This window comes from Dryobates pubescens, chromosome 5 (genome assembly GCF_014839835.1).
Source record: "Dryobates pubescens isolate bDryPub1 chromosome 5, bDryPub1.pri, whole genome shotgun sequence".
In the NCBI taxonomy this organism is placed as follows: Eukaryota; Metazoa; Chordata; class Aves; order Piciformes; family Picidae; genus Dryobates; species Dryobates pubescens.
Window position 1 is genome coordinate 38,121,619 of NC_071616.1, and position 19,870 is coordinate 38,141,488.

Sequence of the window (19,870 nt, forward strand, 5' to 3'; positions counted from 1 at the left end):
GCATTTGAAGGTAAAAAAATCTTTAAAACTACATGTTCATAACCCTGAGGTTTTATTACAAGTCAGTGATGGAGAAGGGAAAATAAAAGACCATCTGCAATACTGCTTCTGCTCCCAACATTTGCAGGCTCCAAATACATAGAAACATTTAACTATTGAGTTGTTGACAAAATGCTTACACTGTAGCTCATTAACCTTAGTGCCTTTTTTAATCTGGCTCTAAGTCAAAAAGAGTATGTCTGTACTGGTAAGCAGACCAGTGCCCATCTTCTGCCCCTGAGAATAAATGTCCTTGTGTGCTCTGCTTCTATATGGATGAACTGTCTTCCCCTTCGATGGTGCTGCCGCTGGGGATGTACCCATGCTGTCCCTCATGTACTCTGGCGTCTTCTGGAAAAGCAGTTTGTTCTTGTGGCTGGCTGTGTCCCAGCACTCAAGCCCAAGCCCAGGCACTGCTTCATTGACTAAGATGGGCTAATAGGTCTGTGTCGCACATGCAATAGCCACTCTCCAAGTGACAAATTACCCATGCGCTCTCCAAGTGACAAAATACCCATGTCCTTTGCACACTGAAGAGCCTGCCATGGCGGGAGCCCCGCCCGGCCTGGCCGCAGCCCCCACCCGGCAGATAACCGCGGCTCCCGCCTCCCCCGGCTCTTCCCCACCCGCCCAGCGCGGAGTTTGCCCCGGTTCGGCAGCCGCTCTCCAGTCGCCGAGTGGCTCTCTCCGCAGTGCGGGCGAGGATGGCTCGCAAACCCGCGGGCTTTCTGCAGGAGGCCTCTCACCAAATCGTCGCCGGAGGCTCGGCGGGTAAGTGGGCGCTCTCCTGGGTGGAGAGGGTCCGCCCGTCCTTCCCCAGCGCTCCGCCGAGCTGACGTTGTGGCAGTAGCGCCGCCACCCCTTCGCCACTCTCAAGGCAGGAGAGTAGCAACGGGGAGCAGCCCGGCTCAGAAGCGGCTCCTCCCTCGCCGGTTGGCGCTGCTGGGCCAGCGAGGCTGCCGGGGGCCTGGGGGTCCCGGGAGCGGCGCGGCGGGGCCACTGCGGTAACTCCTGTAATAGTACTCGGCCATGCGGGGGGCCGAGGGGTCTGCAGGGTATCTCCGTTACACACACCCCACAGCCCCTCGGGCGATAAGGGTGGCAGGCGGGCCCCCTTCAACGGCAACAGCTAGCGATGTCACTTCGTAAGCTTTTCCGGTGGGTGGTACTTGGCCTTTCCCTGCTTGAGGTGGACTCGGTGGCTTGTACAGCCGTGCGTACTGCGAGTCCACAGAGCCTGCCAGCGGTGCGGGGCAGCGGGGCAGAAAACCTCGTTCCGCTTCTCGGACGCATTCCCTGGGACACTCTCCGTGGCTGCCTTAAGAGAAACCGATGCAGGGCTACGGTGTTTCTGTGCCTTATTAATACTTTTAGGAATGCCGGGGTTACCGATTAATCACATCATCTGTACTTCAGACTCTGAAGTGAAAACCGGATGCCTCTGTTCAGCCATGAAAGCACTTCTAGTTAATTTCTTCAGTTTGTTTTCCTTAAACAAGAATGAAACTGACATATTTAAGTCAGTGTTCAGTGTAGGGAGCAGTGTATTCTGCTCTTTCAATGTGTATATGTAAGTACTGTTAGCATTTTATCTTTAAGTTTTAAGTTGTTTTAAATGTTCTGTAGTGTCTCTTTTAAGGTCCAAATGCTGTTTATCCTTTTATGTTTTAATTGGAAGAGGAAAGCTACACGGTGCTGTTGCCATGTGTTACATAATGCTTCAGTGTAACGTGCACAAGCAGTTCTCTTGCGGGTGAGTCCAGTGTGGCTGTGTCACTACATGTGAGCTGGTGCCCCATTCTCTCTAATTCCCTTGCTGCCCATAAATCCACTTTTATGCATTCCTGCCACCAATACACATTTGAGCACTTCCTTTCAGTGCTCGCGACTGCATGTCCTTTGTTCCCAGCCTTCTGCTTTGACAGTGAGGGATTGTGATAGCTTCTGCAACAGCAGAAGTGGAGAGTCTGCTGCCTTGGCCCTTCCATTGTATCAGTCTGTTTATCTAGCTCTTCTTCAGCCATGGAAATCCTAAATCTTTTTAAGATTCTGCTTGGTAACGTCTCCCTTTCAATAAGATTGAGAAGTTTTAAGCTGTACTAGCCTGTTGAAGGCCCTTCCTACCTGGAGGGATGCCGAGGTGTTTTGCCATCAGATGTTTTGCAAGATGACAAATTTATCTGCCTGTGGCTGTGGGCCTGTGCCTTTGTGTTTCAGATTGGTCTTGCTCTTTATCTTCCTGTCCCCTACCAGTAGGCTGTTTTCTTTACAAGATCTCTTTGCTCACAGAAAAACAGACAGTTTGGCTGACATCCTAGAAAGAAAATTGTCATTTAGATAACAATGAAGTTTTAAAGATGGACTAGAATAGGGAAAAGGATGTATTTGAGGGTAGTGAAAAGACAGCATGAAAACTATTTGATGATCTGATGTATTTTAAGGCAAGAGAATTCTCAAGAAGAAAACTTACTTGCACCTACAAACTTTTTTTAAGTATAAGGTAGGAAGCCTGCTGAATCTAGTCCAGAGGCATACTGCTAAAAGATGCTTGGATTGTTTTGCTTAGTCTCCTGTTGGGCAAGCAGGTTTCTTAGCTCTGTCACTAGTCTTAAACCTATACAGAAATTCATACTCATTGGTTTTGAAATAAACCAGTAAGGACTGTTCTCTAGGTCTGAATAAAACTGAAATGGTACTAGAGGTACCATTGGTAAATGTAGCTCACAGTGGGAGTTATAAGGCATTAGAGGGAAATGGCTCAAACTTGTAAACTTGCTTGACATGTTTAAAACTCAATGGCGGTTTTTTGGTAATTTATAGAGAAGACTGTAACTTTAAGGGATTCAGTTTTAAGGTTAAATTTCTCAGGCAGCTGTGGATCCACCACAAAAAAGGTGGAGGCAGGAAAGAAAGGACGGAGGGCATGTGTTGCTGAGAGTTTACTTAAATATTTGATTCTACCAATTGATTTGGCTGCCTGACCTTAGCTTCCAAGTATCACTTTAGACGCTCCATATTGCTTCTGGCTGCCTCTGCAGAGGGACATAGGGCTCTTCTAGTATTTTGTCATGTTTACTAGCCGTATATGAATGTCACTGATATCCCAATGTGGCTTTGCTGCCTGTACCACAGCCTGTTATTTAGAAGGAGACTGAAAAAAACCCCACCTCATTGTAGTGAACTAATTATTAGATTTTTTAAGAAGTTATGATTATCTTATACAGTTAACCAAAAGGAATGTATGAAGCTGCTTCTAAGAAAGATGCTGTAATCTGTTGTCATTGTCAAAACAATGATATGAAAGTAACAAGGTAGTTGGGGAATGAACTGCACAGCAGAGTAGGTGTAATTGATAGGTCAGAAATATTGTCTGCATAAGTAAAATGAGAGGATACTTAGCATCTGCTTGTCTGATGCGGAAGGATCTGATAAGAAGTGATTCTGCCAGGTCGAGTGGAAAATGTTTAAAGATAAGCCTAAGCTGTCCGAACAGGAAGGAGGGGATTTTTGAAGCTTTATGGAAGATGACAAGACTTGTTCATGGACTTAATAAAGATAGGGGAAGTGGGAAAAAAGAAATCAAGCGTTACCCCTAGTCTACAGGACTGATGAAACCGAAGATACTGGCCTACTGCTTGAAGGAGAAATGAAAGTATTCACTATCTTAAAGATTTAAACATACCATTGGCTGGCTGAGGCATTTCTAAGTTAAAGATAAACTTGCATAGCTTTCTGCTGTAATTCAGCTATAGAACTCAAGCATGACAGGGCCTCATGTGTACTCCATGTCTGTGGCAACGGGTTCATCATTTGAATGTCTTGTAATTTGACTTCATAGTGAATTGAAAGCTGTGCTTCCTGAGGGGGACCTCCATCTTAAATATGAACAAAGTCATACTTGGCTTGTGCTCTTTCTGCTGGCATTTAGTTTGTCCCTGTCTTTCAGACTCCCCAAATGGAGGTTAATAGCGTAATTGAAAGTACTTGGTTCTGTTGGCTTGCCTGGGTGTAAGACAATATTAGGACTGAAATGTAATTCAGACAGTGTTAATATGGTTGGTTCCTTCTAGTAAAGTGAACTGCAGGCATACTCCTTTTTTCTAGTGGTTAATTAGTAAACTAAAGCATGTGTGGAATTTATTGGGAAAAAATAAGCAGAAAATAAACTCTGTAAGAAATCACTGTGAAAAGAGCAATCTGAGCATCTCTGATTTCCTTAAATTTGTAGTAATTCTTCAAAAGGCTGTTTGAGAAGTCCACAGTTCAAGTTACAGGAAGAATTGTTTCTCTGACTCACAAGGATTAAAAAACCTTTTGTGTGTGTGTGTGTGCCTAAATGGAAAACAAAGAAGTTAAAATAATAGGGTTGCATACAAAGTTAATAGAGATGTCTTTCTTCATGGAGAGGAACTGAATACTGCAAAATATGTTGTGGGATGCCCAGGTCAATTTGCCTTGCTGTCCTTGTAACAGTCTTGGTTCTCTTTAAATGATGAAATGCAAATGTCATCATAAACAGCTGTACAGAGGATCTGTGGCTGAGTAAAGGAAAGTGGCTGGATATAGTTACACTGAAGGTTTTAGGATGCTGCTCTTTGGTGTAGTCACGTTTTTGTCTTTTTAATAACAAAAGGCTGCAGGTGGAAACATTAAGCCAAAAATACAGGTAGCATAATTTTGTTAACATAAGTTTGTTACTTCAAAATGTAAAATATTTATGTTAAAATTTTGGAGAGTTCATGTAGTAGATGATAAATGCAAATATGTGTTTAAAAAGACCTGTAATATTGAAGTCATGTTTAAGTAACTTTTCTGTTGCAGTTCAGTGTGTTTCTTTTGCTGTTTCCATTTAATAAATGAACATGAACTATTGGCTCTCATTACAAAATGAACATGGGAAGGTCAGAAGAAAATGGAATAATAATAAACCCCCCACAACAATAACAAACAAAACCCCCAAACAGAAAACATAGTGAGAATAACTAGAAGGGCTCTTTCCCCCCTTCTTTTTAACATTTTCATGATACAACAGAGGAAATCTAGTAGGATTTGGAAGTCTAATTCTCTTAATCACCTTCGAAGATCCAAACCTTCTCTTTTGAGAGGTGTTTTATTTCAAGAGTAGATAAAAGTTAATTATTCTGGATAGCAGCAGCTTCTTTGAACCAGATCTACAAGCTGGAAAGCCAATTGTTTGTAAGGCTGCTAGATGCAAATACAGTGTTACAAACAGTGTTTGGTCTTCCTAAAGGCATTAGGCTCGCAAACATCATTACAAGGTATATGTTAGCCAGCATACTCTATGAAACACCTAGGATTATTTGCTCCCTATGATGGGGAGAGGGAGTGTGATAGATGCACAGGAAGTGTTTTAAACAGCAGGAGTATTGAGTAATTTTTTCCCTTTTCCATTTTTTTCCCAACTGGGTGTTCAATTTGTTTTCATTTTGCTGAGACTTCTTTGGGAACTGAAGTTAGGATGAGTATTCTGTGTGTTCTAAGCTGTTTTATTTTTCTTGCCTTTAAGTCATGCAATTGGCATTCACGCGTTACTAAAATCACTTAATGCTCAGAGGTAATTTCAACTTGGTAAGTGCTTAACTAAACCCCCAAACTATCTTGACTTAAGCACTTTAAAATATTATGGTTTCAAAACTTTCTGAAGTCTCTTAGTGCTGAAATACCTAAAACTACAGTATGTGCTCATTGTCTTTCGCTGCCTGTATTTGGCATTTTGGGTACTAACAGACTGTTTATATTAAAGCTAAGAATGGGAATCAGTGAGGTAGTATTAGTGCAAGATCAGGTCATGCAAGTAGAAGTCTTCCAAGGGAATGCACTTGTTCCTCCCAGCAAAGCCAATTTTCTTCATAAGGCTGTGAATCTATCCTGGTGTTGGACTTAGTGCTTTGGAGGGGAAGGGCTTGGTTGGCAATATGGTAAAGAGAACTTCCCATGAAGAGAGTAACGAAAGAAGGCTAAGTGTGTCTAAGCTGAACTTTCTCAAGTGTATTGTTAGTAATCTGAAGAGAAGTCAGGAAGCTAAGGCTTGGAAAGATTTCTGTTTCTGTTCAGGCAACCATCCCCCAATGCTGTGTGTTATGAAATATGCTGAAAAGAAAATGTGAAATAACTTTGCAAGGTCTATGCAACCCCTATTGTTTTAATTACTATACAATTCATAGAGGAAGTACACCTGGCTTTCTACCAGTACCCCCAGATCCTTTTCCACCAGGTTGCTTTCCAGCCACTCTTCCCAAAGCCTGTAGCACTGCTTGGGGCTGTTGTGACCAAAGTGCAGGACCCGGCGCTTGGTCTTGTTAAACCTCATGCAGTTTACCTCTGCTCATGAGTTCAGCCTGTCCATATCTCTCTGCAGTGCCTTCCTGCCCTGGAGCAGGTCAACATTCACCCTCAATTTAGCATTGTCTACAAACTTGCTGAGGATGCCCTCAATCCACTCATCCAAATCATTAATGAAGATACTGAACAGAAATGGACCAAACAGGGAGCCCTGGGGGACACTGCTTGTGACCAGCTGCCAGCTGTTTTTAACTCCAGTTATTACAATTCTGTGGGCCTTGCCATCCAGCCAGTTTTTATTCCAGCAAAGCATCCACCTGGCTATGCCATGAGCCACAAGTTTCTGGAGAAAAATGCTGTGGAAGATGGTGTCAAAGGCTTTACTGTAGTCCAGGTAGACAATGTCTGCAGCTTTTCCCTCATCCACTAGGCAGGTCACCTGGTCATAGAAGGAGATGAGGTTGGTCAAGCAGGACCTGCCTTTCATGAACCTGTGCTGGCTGAGCCTGATCCCAGCGTCATGTCAGTGCACCCAGGATAAACCTCTCTGTAATCTTCCCCAGTACTGAGGACAAACTGACAGGCCTGCAGTTCCCCAGATCCTCTTTCAGCTCTTTGTGTAGATGGGTAGTATGTTGGCAAAGCTCCAATTTTCTGGCACTTCCCCTTTTAACCAGTACTGATAGATGATAGATGGTGGAGAAGGGCTTGGCAAGCTCCTCCAGCAGCTCCCTCAGTACTCTTGGATGAAGCCCATCTGGCCCCATAGACTTACTGTCCAGGTGGAATAACAGATTGTTAATTGCTTCCTCCTGGATTGTGCAGAATTGATGCTGCTCTCCATTGCTATCAGGACACAATCTCAGGCTATGCAGGGGGAAATTTAGGCTTGATTTAGAAAGAAGTTCTTCCCAGAAAGAGTGATTGCCCATTGGAATGGGCTGCCCAGGGAGGTGGTGAGATTGATGTCCCCGGAGGTTTTAAGAAAAGACTGGATGAGACACTTACTGCCATGATCTAGTTGATTAGTCAGGGCTGGGTGATTGGTTGGACTTGATGATCTTGATGGTCTCTTCCAACCTGGTTGATTCTGTGATTCAGGAGGCTGAATACCCTGAGGATAATGATGGCAAAGGAAGCATTAAATACCTCAGTCTTTTCCTCATCCTTGATGAGCAGTGTTCCCCTCTGCATCAATTTTCCTTGGCTCTCTTTTTGTTGTTACCGTGTTTGTAAAAACCTTTTTTGTTATCCCTCATTGCAGCGGCCAGGTTGAATTCTAGCTGGGCTTTTGCCCCTCCGAAGGGACCAGTTACAACCAACTGAGCTCACCTCTATCCTCAGTGGGCAGCGAGGAGTTATTTCTCGTCATTAGCTCTGACAGCCACAAGATGGCAGTGTAATACTACAAGTAGATGCTTTCCTGTGGGTGAGAGAGGAATAAAGATGTACACTGAAGTTGCTGCAGGTGAGATTAGCGTGTCATTTTGGATGACATGAGAAAGCGACCCTTAAATGTATGTGTGTTTGTCTGTGTGTGTATGAAATAATGATCAATAAATGCAGATTTCATTTGTACTGCAAAACCGATGGCACTGAGTTTGACTTGAAGCAACTGCAAGAATTGCAGCCAGTCATCTATCGTTGGCGAAGGCCAAAAGATGGTTCTAAGTCTAAGATAACACCTATAAATGGAAAAACTTGGAATTTATCCTCCCCCAGTGGAATCAGTGTGAAATAGCTATTGATTTCCACAGTGAGGAATTTGAATCTTGATTATTTTACAATGGATTTTGTGTTATTGCAGAAATTGCTTCAAACTCTCCCTGTCTGCCTATAAATGAAGTGAAGACAGCTGTTACATGCTGCTGTAAGCCTGTACTGGCAGGAATGAGACCTACAGCAAAGCCTAAAAGCTTAAAGCTGTCCTTTTTTTTTTTTTTCCAGAACAAACTCCCAAGTTTTTTGTTGCAACTCTTAAGTACGTTGTCAGATCTCCAAGTTAAAGAATCTTATGGAATTATGCATGTGAAAGAGAATAGATAGTCAAAATAATAGTGGAGCATGCCTGTTTTAAAGTTTATAGGCAAAAGATGCATTGTCTGCAGAGGCAGTTCTGTGAAATCGATACAAATTTGCAAGCAAAGATTGTATTAAGGTAAAGAAAATTTTCATTACTGTTTTAGCAGTTGTGGTTAGTGACTGTTCATGTTCAAATCCATGGTATATTGCTATAACACAGGCTAATTATGTAATAAGAAAGCATACTTTCTAATAGTTATATATGTTTCTGTGGCAGTGTTCTAGAAAGGACAACAAAAACTGATTCTGGTTATTTCTGTGCAGAAAATGTTCATCTGTTAAGTGATGATATTACAAATTCTCCCTTAATTGTAGCTATGTTTCTGTGATGCTACTTTGGATTTCGTTCTGATACTTGTAAACCTTCTTTCTTACACTTCTTTTCTAGTTCAAGCTAGCATGGTGGGAGACATAAAGTTATACAACTGAGACTGGAAGAACTTACATGTTACAGGAGTGACTCTGAAATCCTCTGTGAAAAATAGGTTTGTTAAACTGTTCAGACTGGCCTAGAGTTGGTATGAATTAAAAGTGCTAAAAGAACTAAAGACAAGTAGAAGAAACCCTGCCTTTTCAGATAGTGATACAAATCCTAGAATCTGGAGGTCTTGAAGATCAATATTGCAATGAATGGAGAGAACTGACAATAGTTATAGGAATCCCTCTAAATATTTTCAGTTATCTGCATCTTGAGCATAAAGGCCCTAAATTTGTTCTGCTTCAACTGGAGTTGAAAATATGTAATTAACTCTTTTTGCCTCTTTGGAGATGAATTGGCATGTGCTGTCTATGGGAATGATCACTGCTCTAGTTGGATAAAATAAATCAATCCTGATTTTTATAATCATAAGCTTTCACTCTGATGCCTAATTATCATTTATGTAAGGAAGTGTCAATTATTAGTCATTACTTTATGTATGCATGTCTGCAGCACATGTCAACTGCTTTGGTTGCATCGAAAGTTGAATAGTTGCAGGGTGAGTACCTTTTGTTTTTCCTGCAGTGTGTCTTGTCCTAGGGGCTCATTATAGTTAGACACAATTTCACCAAAATCTGAAACATCTGAGGCTTCAGCAGTCTATAATGGTGACTTTCTGATGAGAAAATATGGTCATATCTAAGAAAGTCTGAATGTTGTTGAGAAGTCCCACCCATACAGCAGGGAAGGAAACACAGGAGTTACTGGCCTTTAGATCTGCACTGTTAACAGCTGCTTTTGTTTTTCCTCTGGATCCTTTTCAATCTGCCAGTTTTTGGCAGGAAACACGGTTTATGGCTCATCTTTCAGTCTTTAGTCAATGGATCATTTCCCAGTTCATGGCGTTATCCTAGTTTCCTGGGCTTTTTGCTGGTTTTATTATGCTGAAGTGTGCTGGTGTCCCTAAACAGCAACACTCCCAAAAGCAAAGGGAGATTCTTATTTGGAACTTTTAATTTGAGAAAATTCTTTACACTATTGCTCTTCCTCTTAGAGCTAATTCTGAGTGTTTATTGCAACAGAGTTGGATTTTATTTGGTTTTCTATTACCAACACTTATTTCTCACCATATACTAACTTTTGAAAGCAAGCCACTATATAGTTTTAAGGCATAGTAAGTATTGCTCATCTTTGTTTTTTCAGCTGACCTCAGATAGCATGGTGAACTTGGTGAAAAATTAAGGGCATGGTAAAAATGCAAGTAAAAACTCCAGACTTCTGACTGGCATAATCATAGACACAGGAATCAAATTTAACTTTTTATTACAGATTTTGTAGTATCTGATATGTCCTCCAGCTTGTGGAGATAACATCATTTAGTTTCAAAGCATGAAAGGTGGTGGGGTTTTTTTGTAATACAAGTATTAATCAAATCTTATCCTCAGTGTTGTGGCATTAAAGCTTGAAATGATGAACTGAAGAGGCTTTTGGAGCCTAACCCCCCCAAAAAAACCCTTTAAATACTATTCTCAGAATTTTTAGGTGAATTTCAGATCTGAGCCATGAGGTTATGAGTGCTTGAGGTTGGTGGGGATACACTAGCTTTTTTTGGTTGGTTGTGTCTGTCTTTTCTACAGGCAGATAGAGATGCTGCCTTGCTTGTAATGGAGCATGCACACGTGTTTAAAATAACCTTGTGGCCACAGGTAGAAATGAAAGCATCAGGCTACTTATGTTGTTAGAATTTGTTTTCTAAAACACTGCCTTATTATAGATGCTGACATGCATTAGCATGGTCTTGTGAGAGTTTATACACCCGAGTTTTGTCAGAATTGCCTGTGAACAAGAGTGTTTGCCTTGTTCATGCTGCACATTTTAATACCTGTGTCCAGCATCCTTTTTTAGGTGCATATCCTTTGTAGCCCCTGTCTCTAGATTGTTGTTCTAGTTTACCCTTGGAGCAGTTCCTCATCAAAAAGTGCTACTGCAAGAACCTGAGAGCTTTGTGTCCTGATGGTCTCACTCTTCACTCATCTCGAAGTCTGTGGTTGCAGAGCTAAAGCAATGGAGTTTATATTGTGTTGTATGGATAAGAGCTTCATTCTTTTCTCCTACGTGGGATTAGGATTGTGAACGGGATTGTGACCACTGAATTGAGAAGGGGAGACATGGCTGCCACTTATTCATTATACCTATTAGTAAAACTTTTTCATAGTCAAACTGTAGTGCTGACTGGTTAATGAGTCTATGTTTTTCCTAAGTAGTGAAGAAAATAAGTGCCAAGATGCTTTGTCTGCTTTATTCTTCCTTAGTGTGAAGTACGATGATGGCTATCCTAGGTGACAAAAAAGAAACAAATCAGTATCTTCCATTAATTTGTCAGCAAACTTTTCTCCTTTGTGCAGAATTGTACTCAATATGATAAGAAATATAGCTTTATTGGCTAGGCATTTCTAAAAAGGTGGAAGAAAATATACTGTCTTTCTGCCAATATAAAACAATGAATGTTGGTAGAGACAAGACTAAATAGAAAGAAGTATCTCATTTGGAGTATGAAACTCTAAGTTAATGTCCATAAAGTTTAAATTAGTTCAGACTTTTCTTATTAGAATAAATGTTTCCTTTTAAAAAGCATGATAATCATAATCAAGACTAAATTTGTTCTGTTATTTATTTTCAAAATGATTGTACATGTTTAGTAGACTTTTGATTTAAAATCCCTAGGGATATATTGGAGACAGATGTTTAGATGACCTCATGTTTAAAGTTATATTTGGGGACTAGATTAAATTTTCCTTCAAATCTTTCCTTATATGTTAGGTTGTGGAGGAGTGCAGAAAGTATTGAAAGATTTATGTTGAAAAGGTAATGCTTTATTTTTCAAGTTAGTTATTAGTCGTCAGTAGATTTTATTTCAGGGGACACTCAACAGCACGAAATGTCAGATTATGAAACAGTCTGTTTACAAGTGAAAATACTGTTTCTTGTTGGAGAGCTAAATGGGAAACAGACTATTTTAAATGTTCATTGAATTCAAAAGCAAATTTACCATGTCATTTATACCTTCCCCCAGAACTTGTTAAAGACTATGGTAGAACTTAATGTAGCATCAGTCGAAGACTGCATAATAGGGTAGAAAAGCAGCTAATGTTTTTACTACTTTCTGGGTTTGAACAAGTAATAGTTTCTCTCATGCTGCAGTTCATGTCATAGTGTGGATGGATATGATGGCTTCATAAGCAACAGTCTTCAATATTTCATCAAGTCATAATTATCAGTATTGACCTGTTGAAAATACATTGATAAGTTTAAAGTATCTTCTGATGTTTATATCAGCAATCTGTTTTCAAATGTGCTTAGATAAGTGACTGGAATTCTGCCATTTGTAATTGTACCTGAGAGTATTGTACTAATAGACATATAACTCTTCTTGTCTTGGCTAAATATCTTTTTCATGCAATTACTTCTTTGGTGGGAGAATATTTTTCTTTGTAGGCTGATACAAATGTTGCTCTAAAGCATTAATTGGATGCTTGGCATTTGGACTGCAAAATACCCTTTGCCCACATCTCATGTGAACTTCTGTGGGATTGGGGTTTATTTTCTGTCATTTGTGATTAGGAAGGTTGATGTAGCCAGCAGAGCTGAAATTGTGTTTTGTGTTGAGGGGACCTGGTTAAGCTTAAGCAACTGATGCAGCATTTTCCATTAATCTCACTGAGGTCTGCTGATTTAGAACCAGAGTAGCCCTCTCCTGGAAAAAAAAAGTAAATTGCTTTGCAGTATTTGGAACATTGTGTGCCAAATTGTGGCATCATCCTTCAGAGAAAACCACCGTGGTCAAGTAGGGATGATACCACAATTACTACCAGCTCAGTCTTCATGTGGTCTTTTTCTGTTCAGTCTTAATCTGCTTTCTACATTGTAATTTTTGTATTTCCACCTAGGACACGAATTACAAAGCTGGTGAAGAACTAAAAAACTCTTGAGTCATTCTTGTATCACTCCCCTTTTCACTGAGGCATCAACAGGGCTGGAAGCTTATCTAGTGCAACTGGGATTAGGGATAATTTGCTTTGTCTTTATTTTGACTACAGACTCTATGGTTAAGAAATTAAATTCAGACAGAGGAATAAATCACTGTATTATATTTGGTGTGATGGTTGAACTGTTTGTAAATCTTGAACTTATTTTACCTGTTTGCTAATTGTTTTGTAAACCTTTCAGTATTCAAGTTTGTAGTGTAAATAGTTTTGACTATGGGCAGATTTAGACTGCCTGCACTCTGCATGAGCAAAAAACTGGGTGCCTCTGGCTTATCAAACAATCCAGAACAGACCCAGAAGATTCATGGGACCAATGGAAATATTGAACCCTTTAGCTTCTAACCTGGGAAACCAAGGAAACAAGAAAATCCTCCTTTCTAAGGGTGTTTTTATCAGCAGGCTGCAAAACTGGGTTCATTCTAGGTTTTTGAATCTTGCAATCATTTTTTGCATAGTAGTACACATTTAGCATGGAGAGAATCTATGTGCAGTGGCCTTGGTGGTCTCTTGAATCTCCTGAAAAGTGGATTTAATTTTCTTGGCTGAGGGCACCCTTAGGCAGAATTGTTTTGCTTTCTGAGCCCTAATTTAGGAACTTTTGATGGATACTTTCAGGGGAACTACCCTTCCTTGATTCTGGGGGAACTGAAGGTGCCCTAGCCTTGAGATTAATTATTATCTAAATTCTATTGAAATCAATGTAAGTTACTCTTTCACTGCTGAATCTCTTCTGAACTATACTAGATTTGCATCAGGTATTCAGTCCAGCATGTCAACATACTTCTTGTTCTAGGTGTTTCCTCCCTATATGTATACAGGAATGGACCTGTTCCTGAGTTATTCACTGGCTGCAGGCTTGGGCTTTCTGAAGTGTCTGACTAAAGTCAGGCAGCAACTTTTGAAGCCTTGTAGTGTCATGTATCAAGTATTTGAATAAAACAGGCCTTGTATTTATTTACAGCCCACTGGAATCCATGGCAACAGAATGGGCACTAATAAAATAAGCTCCTATCTGGTAGGATAGACTGGTAAAGGGTTTCTATCCCAGAGACTGCAGCAGCTTTGCTTGACTAAAATACATCAATTGACTGAAGAGAAGCTGTGGTACTGGAGAAAATATTTTGCCTTCATTTTAAGTGAAAACTTTAAAAGATGATTGTCACATGCTGCTTGCAGGGGAAAAAAAAAGAGTTTGAAAATGCAAGAAATTCACTTTTATATATCAAGATAATTAAAAATGTTACCTTGCCTATGGAGTATTTTAAATAACTTTGGTAAATATTAAATTCCAAAATCTAAACTCTATCACAGAAACTTACTTTTGTGGGAACTGTTACAGAATGGAAGCTAATCACAGCAATTAAGCATGGACAGTTATATTCATAGGTAAGTTGAAAGTTTCAGTCTTCTTCAGAGCGTTGTAAAATATAGAAAGTACAGTTAATGGACTGATCAGAGCCTTGACTAATCTGAACAGATGTCAGAGTTGGTCCATTTTAGAGAAGGCACTGGACCAGATGACCATCAAGGATCCAACCTCACCTAAGTAACTGTTTCTAACTCTATTAGAACTGCATTTTATGTTGAAGTTACCTGCTAATCCTAGCCAATATAAGTTATGTCTCTATGAAACCTGCACAGAATTTTGATTGGTGTCTCCACCTGCATTTGGACACTGGGCCAAAACATTGGAAGATTTACTACCATTTTTAAAAAGAGCAGTCCTGTGGGAAATGGCTTTTGTGACAGCTAATTAATTGTATTTCTGTTGCAGTTCACATTCTCAATTTGTATCTGTGGTTGGGAAAAAGTATTTTTGAGCAAGCTGTATTGCTTATTGCTGACAAATCCATCCAGCTCTGTGCTTCCAAAATGTGCAACCTATTGTCAAGCACTTGTGGATCAAATGTTTAGTGATAATAACTGTATGGTGCACAGAAGAGCACCACAAATCCCTTTGGGAACACTGATAACCCTGGAGTCTTGCATAAATCTGTTTTTTCCATCCAGCAAATGTAAACCTTTGCAGGGAAGGATGAGAGCTGTTCTGATGTCCCACTGGTATCCTTTTCCATTAATCTTCTCATGACTGCAGTGTTTGTAATGTGTGCTGTTTCTTGTTCAGTTCCAGAATTTTTATTCTCAAAGTTAAACTAAATTCTTAATATTTGACTTCCCTTACCTCAAGTTATGTAAAGTCACATCAACACTTTTGTATTTTGGCCTTTACTGAATGGTCTGGGCTGCATATCTGGAAATAGTTTCCTATTTGTAATCAGTGTGCAAATGGTAGTCTTGCTGAGTTTTTATGGGCAGTCTTTTGTCTGAGATGACTTAGTGTTCACCTAACAACATTGCTGTTTTGTCTTGAGTTGATAGCTTAGATTTTGAAACTGATATCAGAGGGCTGTTAGTATTTGCCTTAGAAGGTTCCAAGGACATCTCAGTTATTCTTTCAATCACATCTGGGACTTGTTCAGTTTCTCATATTTTCTAATGAGATTTGCATCTCATGTATATTGGTCATCCTCAGCTGACTTCCAGTTGCAGGCTGAACTTTATCTTCTGGGGCTGGATTAAGCACAAATTTCCATTGTTCAGTGCCTAGCACATGTTTGTTTCTCCCTCATTTGTTGAAGGATGAAGGTTGACAGTGGCCTGACGGTGCTGACATCTCTTCCAGATCTGTTTCCATCCAATGAAAGGTCTGTTTGTTTTACTTTGCTTCTGTTCAGCAGATCTAGGCTTTTCTAAAACTTTGGGTTTGCTTTGCATGTAGAACATCAGGTGATAGAGATACTTTTTAAAAACCTGTTCTGTGCCAAGCAGGACTTAAATGGCAGGGTGCACTGACAGTATACAATTGTCTGCTTTGTTTTCCTGTGTGTTCTTGCCAGAATCCTGATTGTCTCAAACCGATAATAAGGAAAATATTTGTCAGCAATGATATCCTCCAAAGTCTCTTCTCTTGTGTGCAGTTTAAATATTTCTTTTTTTCCCCTCTATCTACAATCTAGGTGAATAAATGAAGGCCCTGAGCTTTTTTTTTCCACACCTGTTGAAGCCAGTCATTAAATCCACTCAGTTCCTTCTGTTCATTCTGATGCCTAGAGCTTTATAGGCTGTCTCTTGAATAAAGTTCCCTATTTACTAAGCATGAACTTTCTCTAGGTTGAATTTCCTTGTTTCCTGGGAGCTTCCTGTCCAAAACTATTCCTTGGCTGGATTACTCTCCTGTGCAATCTTATTTCCCAAGACTTTGCAAAAGTAAATTGGCAGAAAGGGGTGCTTGTCAGTCTGATATTTCTTTTTGTTTGTTTCTTTCTTTCTTGTCTGCTTTTACAGTTAATGCTACTTGTAGGTATAAAGTAGGTATAAAGGTGCTTGTGAGGCCTATTTCTTTGGCCAAAGACTACCTGTGAGAATGCTTTTCTCATTTTACTTGTTGCTTTCACCTGAGTGGCATTTGTGTCACTATCTGGGTTAATCTGCAGAAATTCTGCCTGCATTTAAGTTAATATGTTCCCCACTGACCTTAGAAAAAGAGAGGTGATGCTATTTATCTATGCCTGTTTTTATTGGGTTAGCAAACTCTTTTCAATGATGCAAGCCTCCCGCAGAACTGATCCCAGGAGCTTAAGTGACAGAAACCTTATTGCTTTGTGGAGGATTAATTATCTGTCAGTTTGCCTGAACTGAGCAGGGGAGCTGACAGGAATTTTCAGTCAGTGGGGGAAGAGTAGGTAATGATTCTGGTAGCAGCTTACTTGTATTGCCTACCTGTTTGGTTAGGCTGCAGTGAGTGCCAAGAACATTTCCGCTTCTGAATTTCAACCAAAGCTCAGAATAGCAGCAATTCAATTTGCTTGCTCTATTGTGGTAGCTAATGAAACTGTTTGTTACCTTCTGCATTTTCCCTTGTAGGACCTGCTTCTCGGGTAACCTGAAGCTTTAACAAATACCTTCGAAGGAAGATACCTTTCAAATAATCCACGCCAGAAAAAAGGACTTTGCTCAGCTTTGTGTGAGGATTAAGAGGGAAGGAAGGCTCTGCTCTGCTTTTTAAGGAACAGCAGCAAATTACAGCTATGGCAGTTGAGTCACTGATCATCCGCTTCCCAGTGCATAAACCCCTCACTGAAAAAAAACCAACCACCACGGTTTCTGTTAATCTGGAAATACACCAAATAAATAAACCACAACACAGAAATGCTTTGATGTATGTCTTCATAAAGTGAAGTGATGCCAGTCACTAGAGGGCAGGGGCTGAGACTGGAAATGTGAGGGGAATTTGTATTTTCAGCTCACTTGCTCTGCCCCCTCTAGGCTCTGAGGCTCATTTTGATGTTTTTCTGGTATACTATGCTGGTTGGTTACATTTAGTTTTCATGCCTGACAATATTTATCTTAATTTGCTCTTTAAAAATTTAGAAGCCTTTACACATGTTCTTATTTGCTGTATTTTGTAATAATTTTGTGTGGTACTTGTACTTCAGCATTTAAGGTGGAGATGGCAGTGTTGTTCTTCCTCACTGTCTTGATTGGAGACAAGCAATTTTCTTACTAGGACACTCAGGCTGCTGTGTTGTTGCAGAATTCAAGTGCAAACAGAAGCCTAACCATGCAGGGGAGTTTGCTACATGCAGTCTTTTCCATAGGAGGATAAGTTTATCATACAACAAAAAAATATGGAAATTAAGAAGCTGCTGGAAGTAGCTGAAGATCAGTCATAGAATCATAGAATCAACAGGGTTGGAAAAGACCTCAAAGATCACCAAGTCCAACCTGTCACCCAAGACCTCATGACTACTAAACCATGGCATCAAGGGCCACGTCCAATCCCCTCTTGAACACCTCCAGGGATGGTGACTCCACCACCTCCCTGGGCAGCACATTCCAATGGCTAACAACTCTCTCTCTGAAGAACTTTCTCCTCACCTCAAGCCTAAACTTCCCCTGGCACATCTTGAGACTGTGTCCTCTTGTTCTTGCGCTGGTTGCCTGGGAGAAGAGACCAACCCCCTCCTGGCTATAACCACCCTTCAGGTAGTTGTAGGCAGCAATAAGGTCTCCCCTGAGCCTCCTCTTCTCCAGGCTAAACAACCTCAGCTCCCTCAGCCTCTCCTCATAGGGCTTGTGCTCGAGGCCTCTCGCCAACCTCGTTGCCCTTCTCTGGACACGTTCAAGAGTCTCAGTGTCCTTCTTAAACTGAGGGGCCCAGAACTGGACACAGTACTCAAGGTGTGGCCTAACCAGTGCTGAGTACAGAGGCACAATGACTTCCCTGCTCCTGCTGGCCACACTATTCCTGATACAGGCCAGGATGCCACTGGCCTTCTTGGCCACCTGGGCACACTGCTGGCTCGTGTTCAAACAGCTGTCAATCAGTATCCCCAGGTCCCTTTCTGTTTGGCTGCTCCCCAGCCTCTAGCGCTGCGTGGGTTTGCTGTGGCCCAATTGCAGCACCTGGCACTTGGACTTGTTAAATGACATCATGTTGGACTCTGCCCATCTGTCCAGCTGGTCAAGGTCCCTCTGGAGAGCCCTTCTACCCTCCAACCTCTGTAGGAATTGCAGGAAAGCATGGAGTTAGGTGAAAAGGTCTATTATATAACATTTGATTGAAAATAATTTATATTCCAGAATAACTTTATTCACTTAGAGTATTGCCTGTGGTTTAGATTAAAATGGAAGAAACTTGGCATCTTTCCCTGCATACATAGTCTGGAAGGTTACAGGCTTTCCTAATAAGTATGAACATTTTATAAACACTGCTAGAAACTAACATTACTTCTGAACATTGTTACTAATGTTGTAGGTGTCTGGACGCAAATTCTCTCTGTTTGGAAGACCTATAGTGTAATTATTTTCTCAGTGTAGCTTGAGCAGTACCTCTGAACACCTGGAAATTCGACCTTTTGTTTGGAATGCAGACAGATGCTGACCTTGGTGGGTTTGTACCTGAGGACACAGTGCCCACTTGCATATTGTCACCTTGCACAGTGTCTACTTGTACACTGAAGTTTGAAGATCTAAGCTCCACAGACTATTCATGTCTTGGTTTCCACATGTTCATATTATGATATTAACTATATAAGCAAATATTTAGTGCACCTTTTACTAGCAGCCTCACAAATGACAGGTATCTTTGTTATTCTAAGATGCTTTTACTTTTAACCCTTTAGTTTTCCTCCTTATGTTTCCCCTTCCTCTCCAATAACACTTTTTGCATTTAGTTTCACAGTACACTTTTATTCTTCTACCTCTGAAGCAGAATTTGCACCTGTTAATAAACTATGTCCCAGTGACTCTCAGCTATTAGCTGCAACTGTGTAACTTTGAGCACCTATTAAATCGTGAGTAGATGTAAGTATTGTGGGGAATCTGAAGGCAGATATAATAGAAAAAGCAATATACTGTGTATTAGTGGTATATGCATTTTGAGTTCTTCATTCTCCTTGAAACTCAAGTCAACAGTGATGGTTTTAAGGGCATAGCCCCTAGTAAGTGAGCTTGTATTACTGTTATAACTTGCCTGTTTTACCCTACAAGTGAAGGCTTTGGTCTTTGGTGTTTGCATAGTTGTCCAAAAAAAGTTGGAAGAGGGGCCAAATATGATATCTTTCTTTTCTGTGTATGCTGTCTCCTTGTTTCTCTAATGGTTGTGATTGTATTTACAACTGCAGATCTGTCTACAGTTTGTTCCTTATGCTCATATTGAAAAGGTGGTATCAGTGATAACTTTTAGTCCTGGTTCTCTGATGCCTGTCAAAGTCTGTTTTCTCTTCCTCTGAAGCAAGAATTTCTTGAAAACTGCCTCCAGACTACGTGTAGCAAGCTGTATCACTACTAAAATGTAAATACTATGTAACATAGTGTGATGGCACTGCTGGTGTGTTTGAAATCTACTCACTGTGTCAGTGGTGATTTTAGATTTATCAAGAAGGTTATTATTCTTTGTCTGCAATGTTTTACCACTTAA

At 40.6% G+C, this 19,870-nt stretch overlaps 1 protein-coding gene and 1 long non-coding RNA gene across 3 annotated transcripts in view; both read left to right on the plus strand.

Moving 5' to 3' along the window:
- The first annotated feature begins 440 nt into the window (after nucleotides 1-440).
- SLC25A21 (solute carrier family 25 member 21) overlaps nucleotides 441-19,870 on the plus strand; it is a 258,560-nt gene continuing 239,130 nt past the window's right edge. For both annotated transcript variants that reach the window (XM_054162058.1, XM_054162059.1), the window contains exon 1: nucleotides 441-810. In XM_054162058.1, the coding sequence (XP_054018033.1) occupies nucleotides 744-810 (67 nt within the window). In that variant the 5' untranslated portion in view covers nucleotides 441-743. The remainder of the gene's footprint in view (nucleotides 811-19,870) is intronic.
- Nucleotides 977-17,041, plus strand: LOC128897247 (uncharacterized). The gene is made up of 3 exons (XR_008462266.1): nucleotides 977-1,043; nucleotides 15,528-15,593; nucleotides 16,813-17,041. It is a non-coding gene; the product is annotated as an uncharacterized LOC128897247 (long non-coding RNA).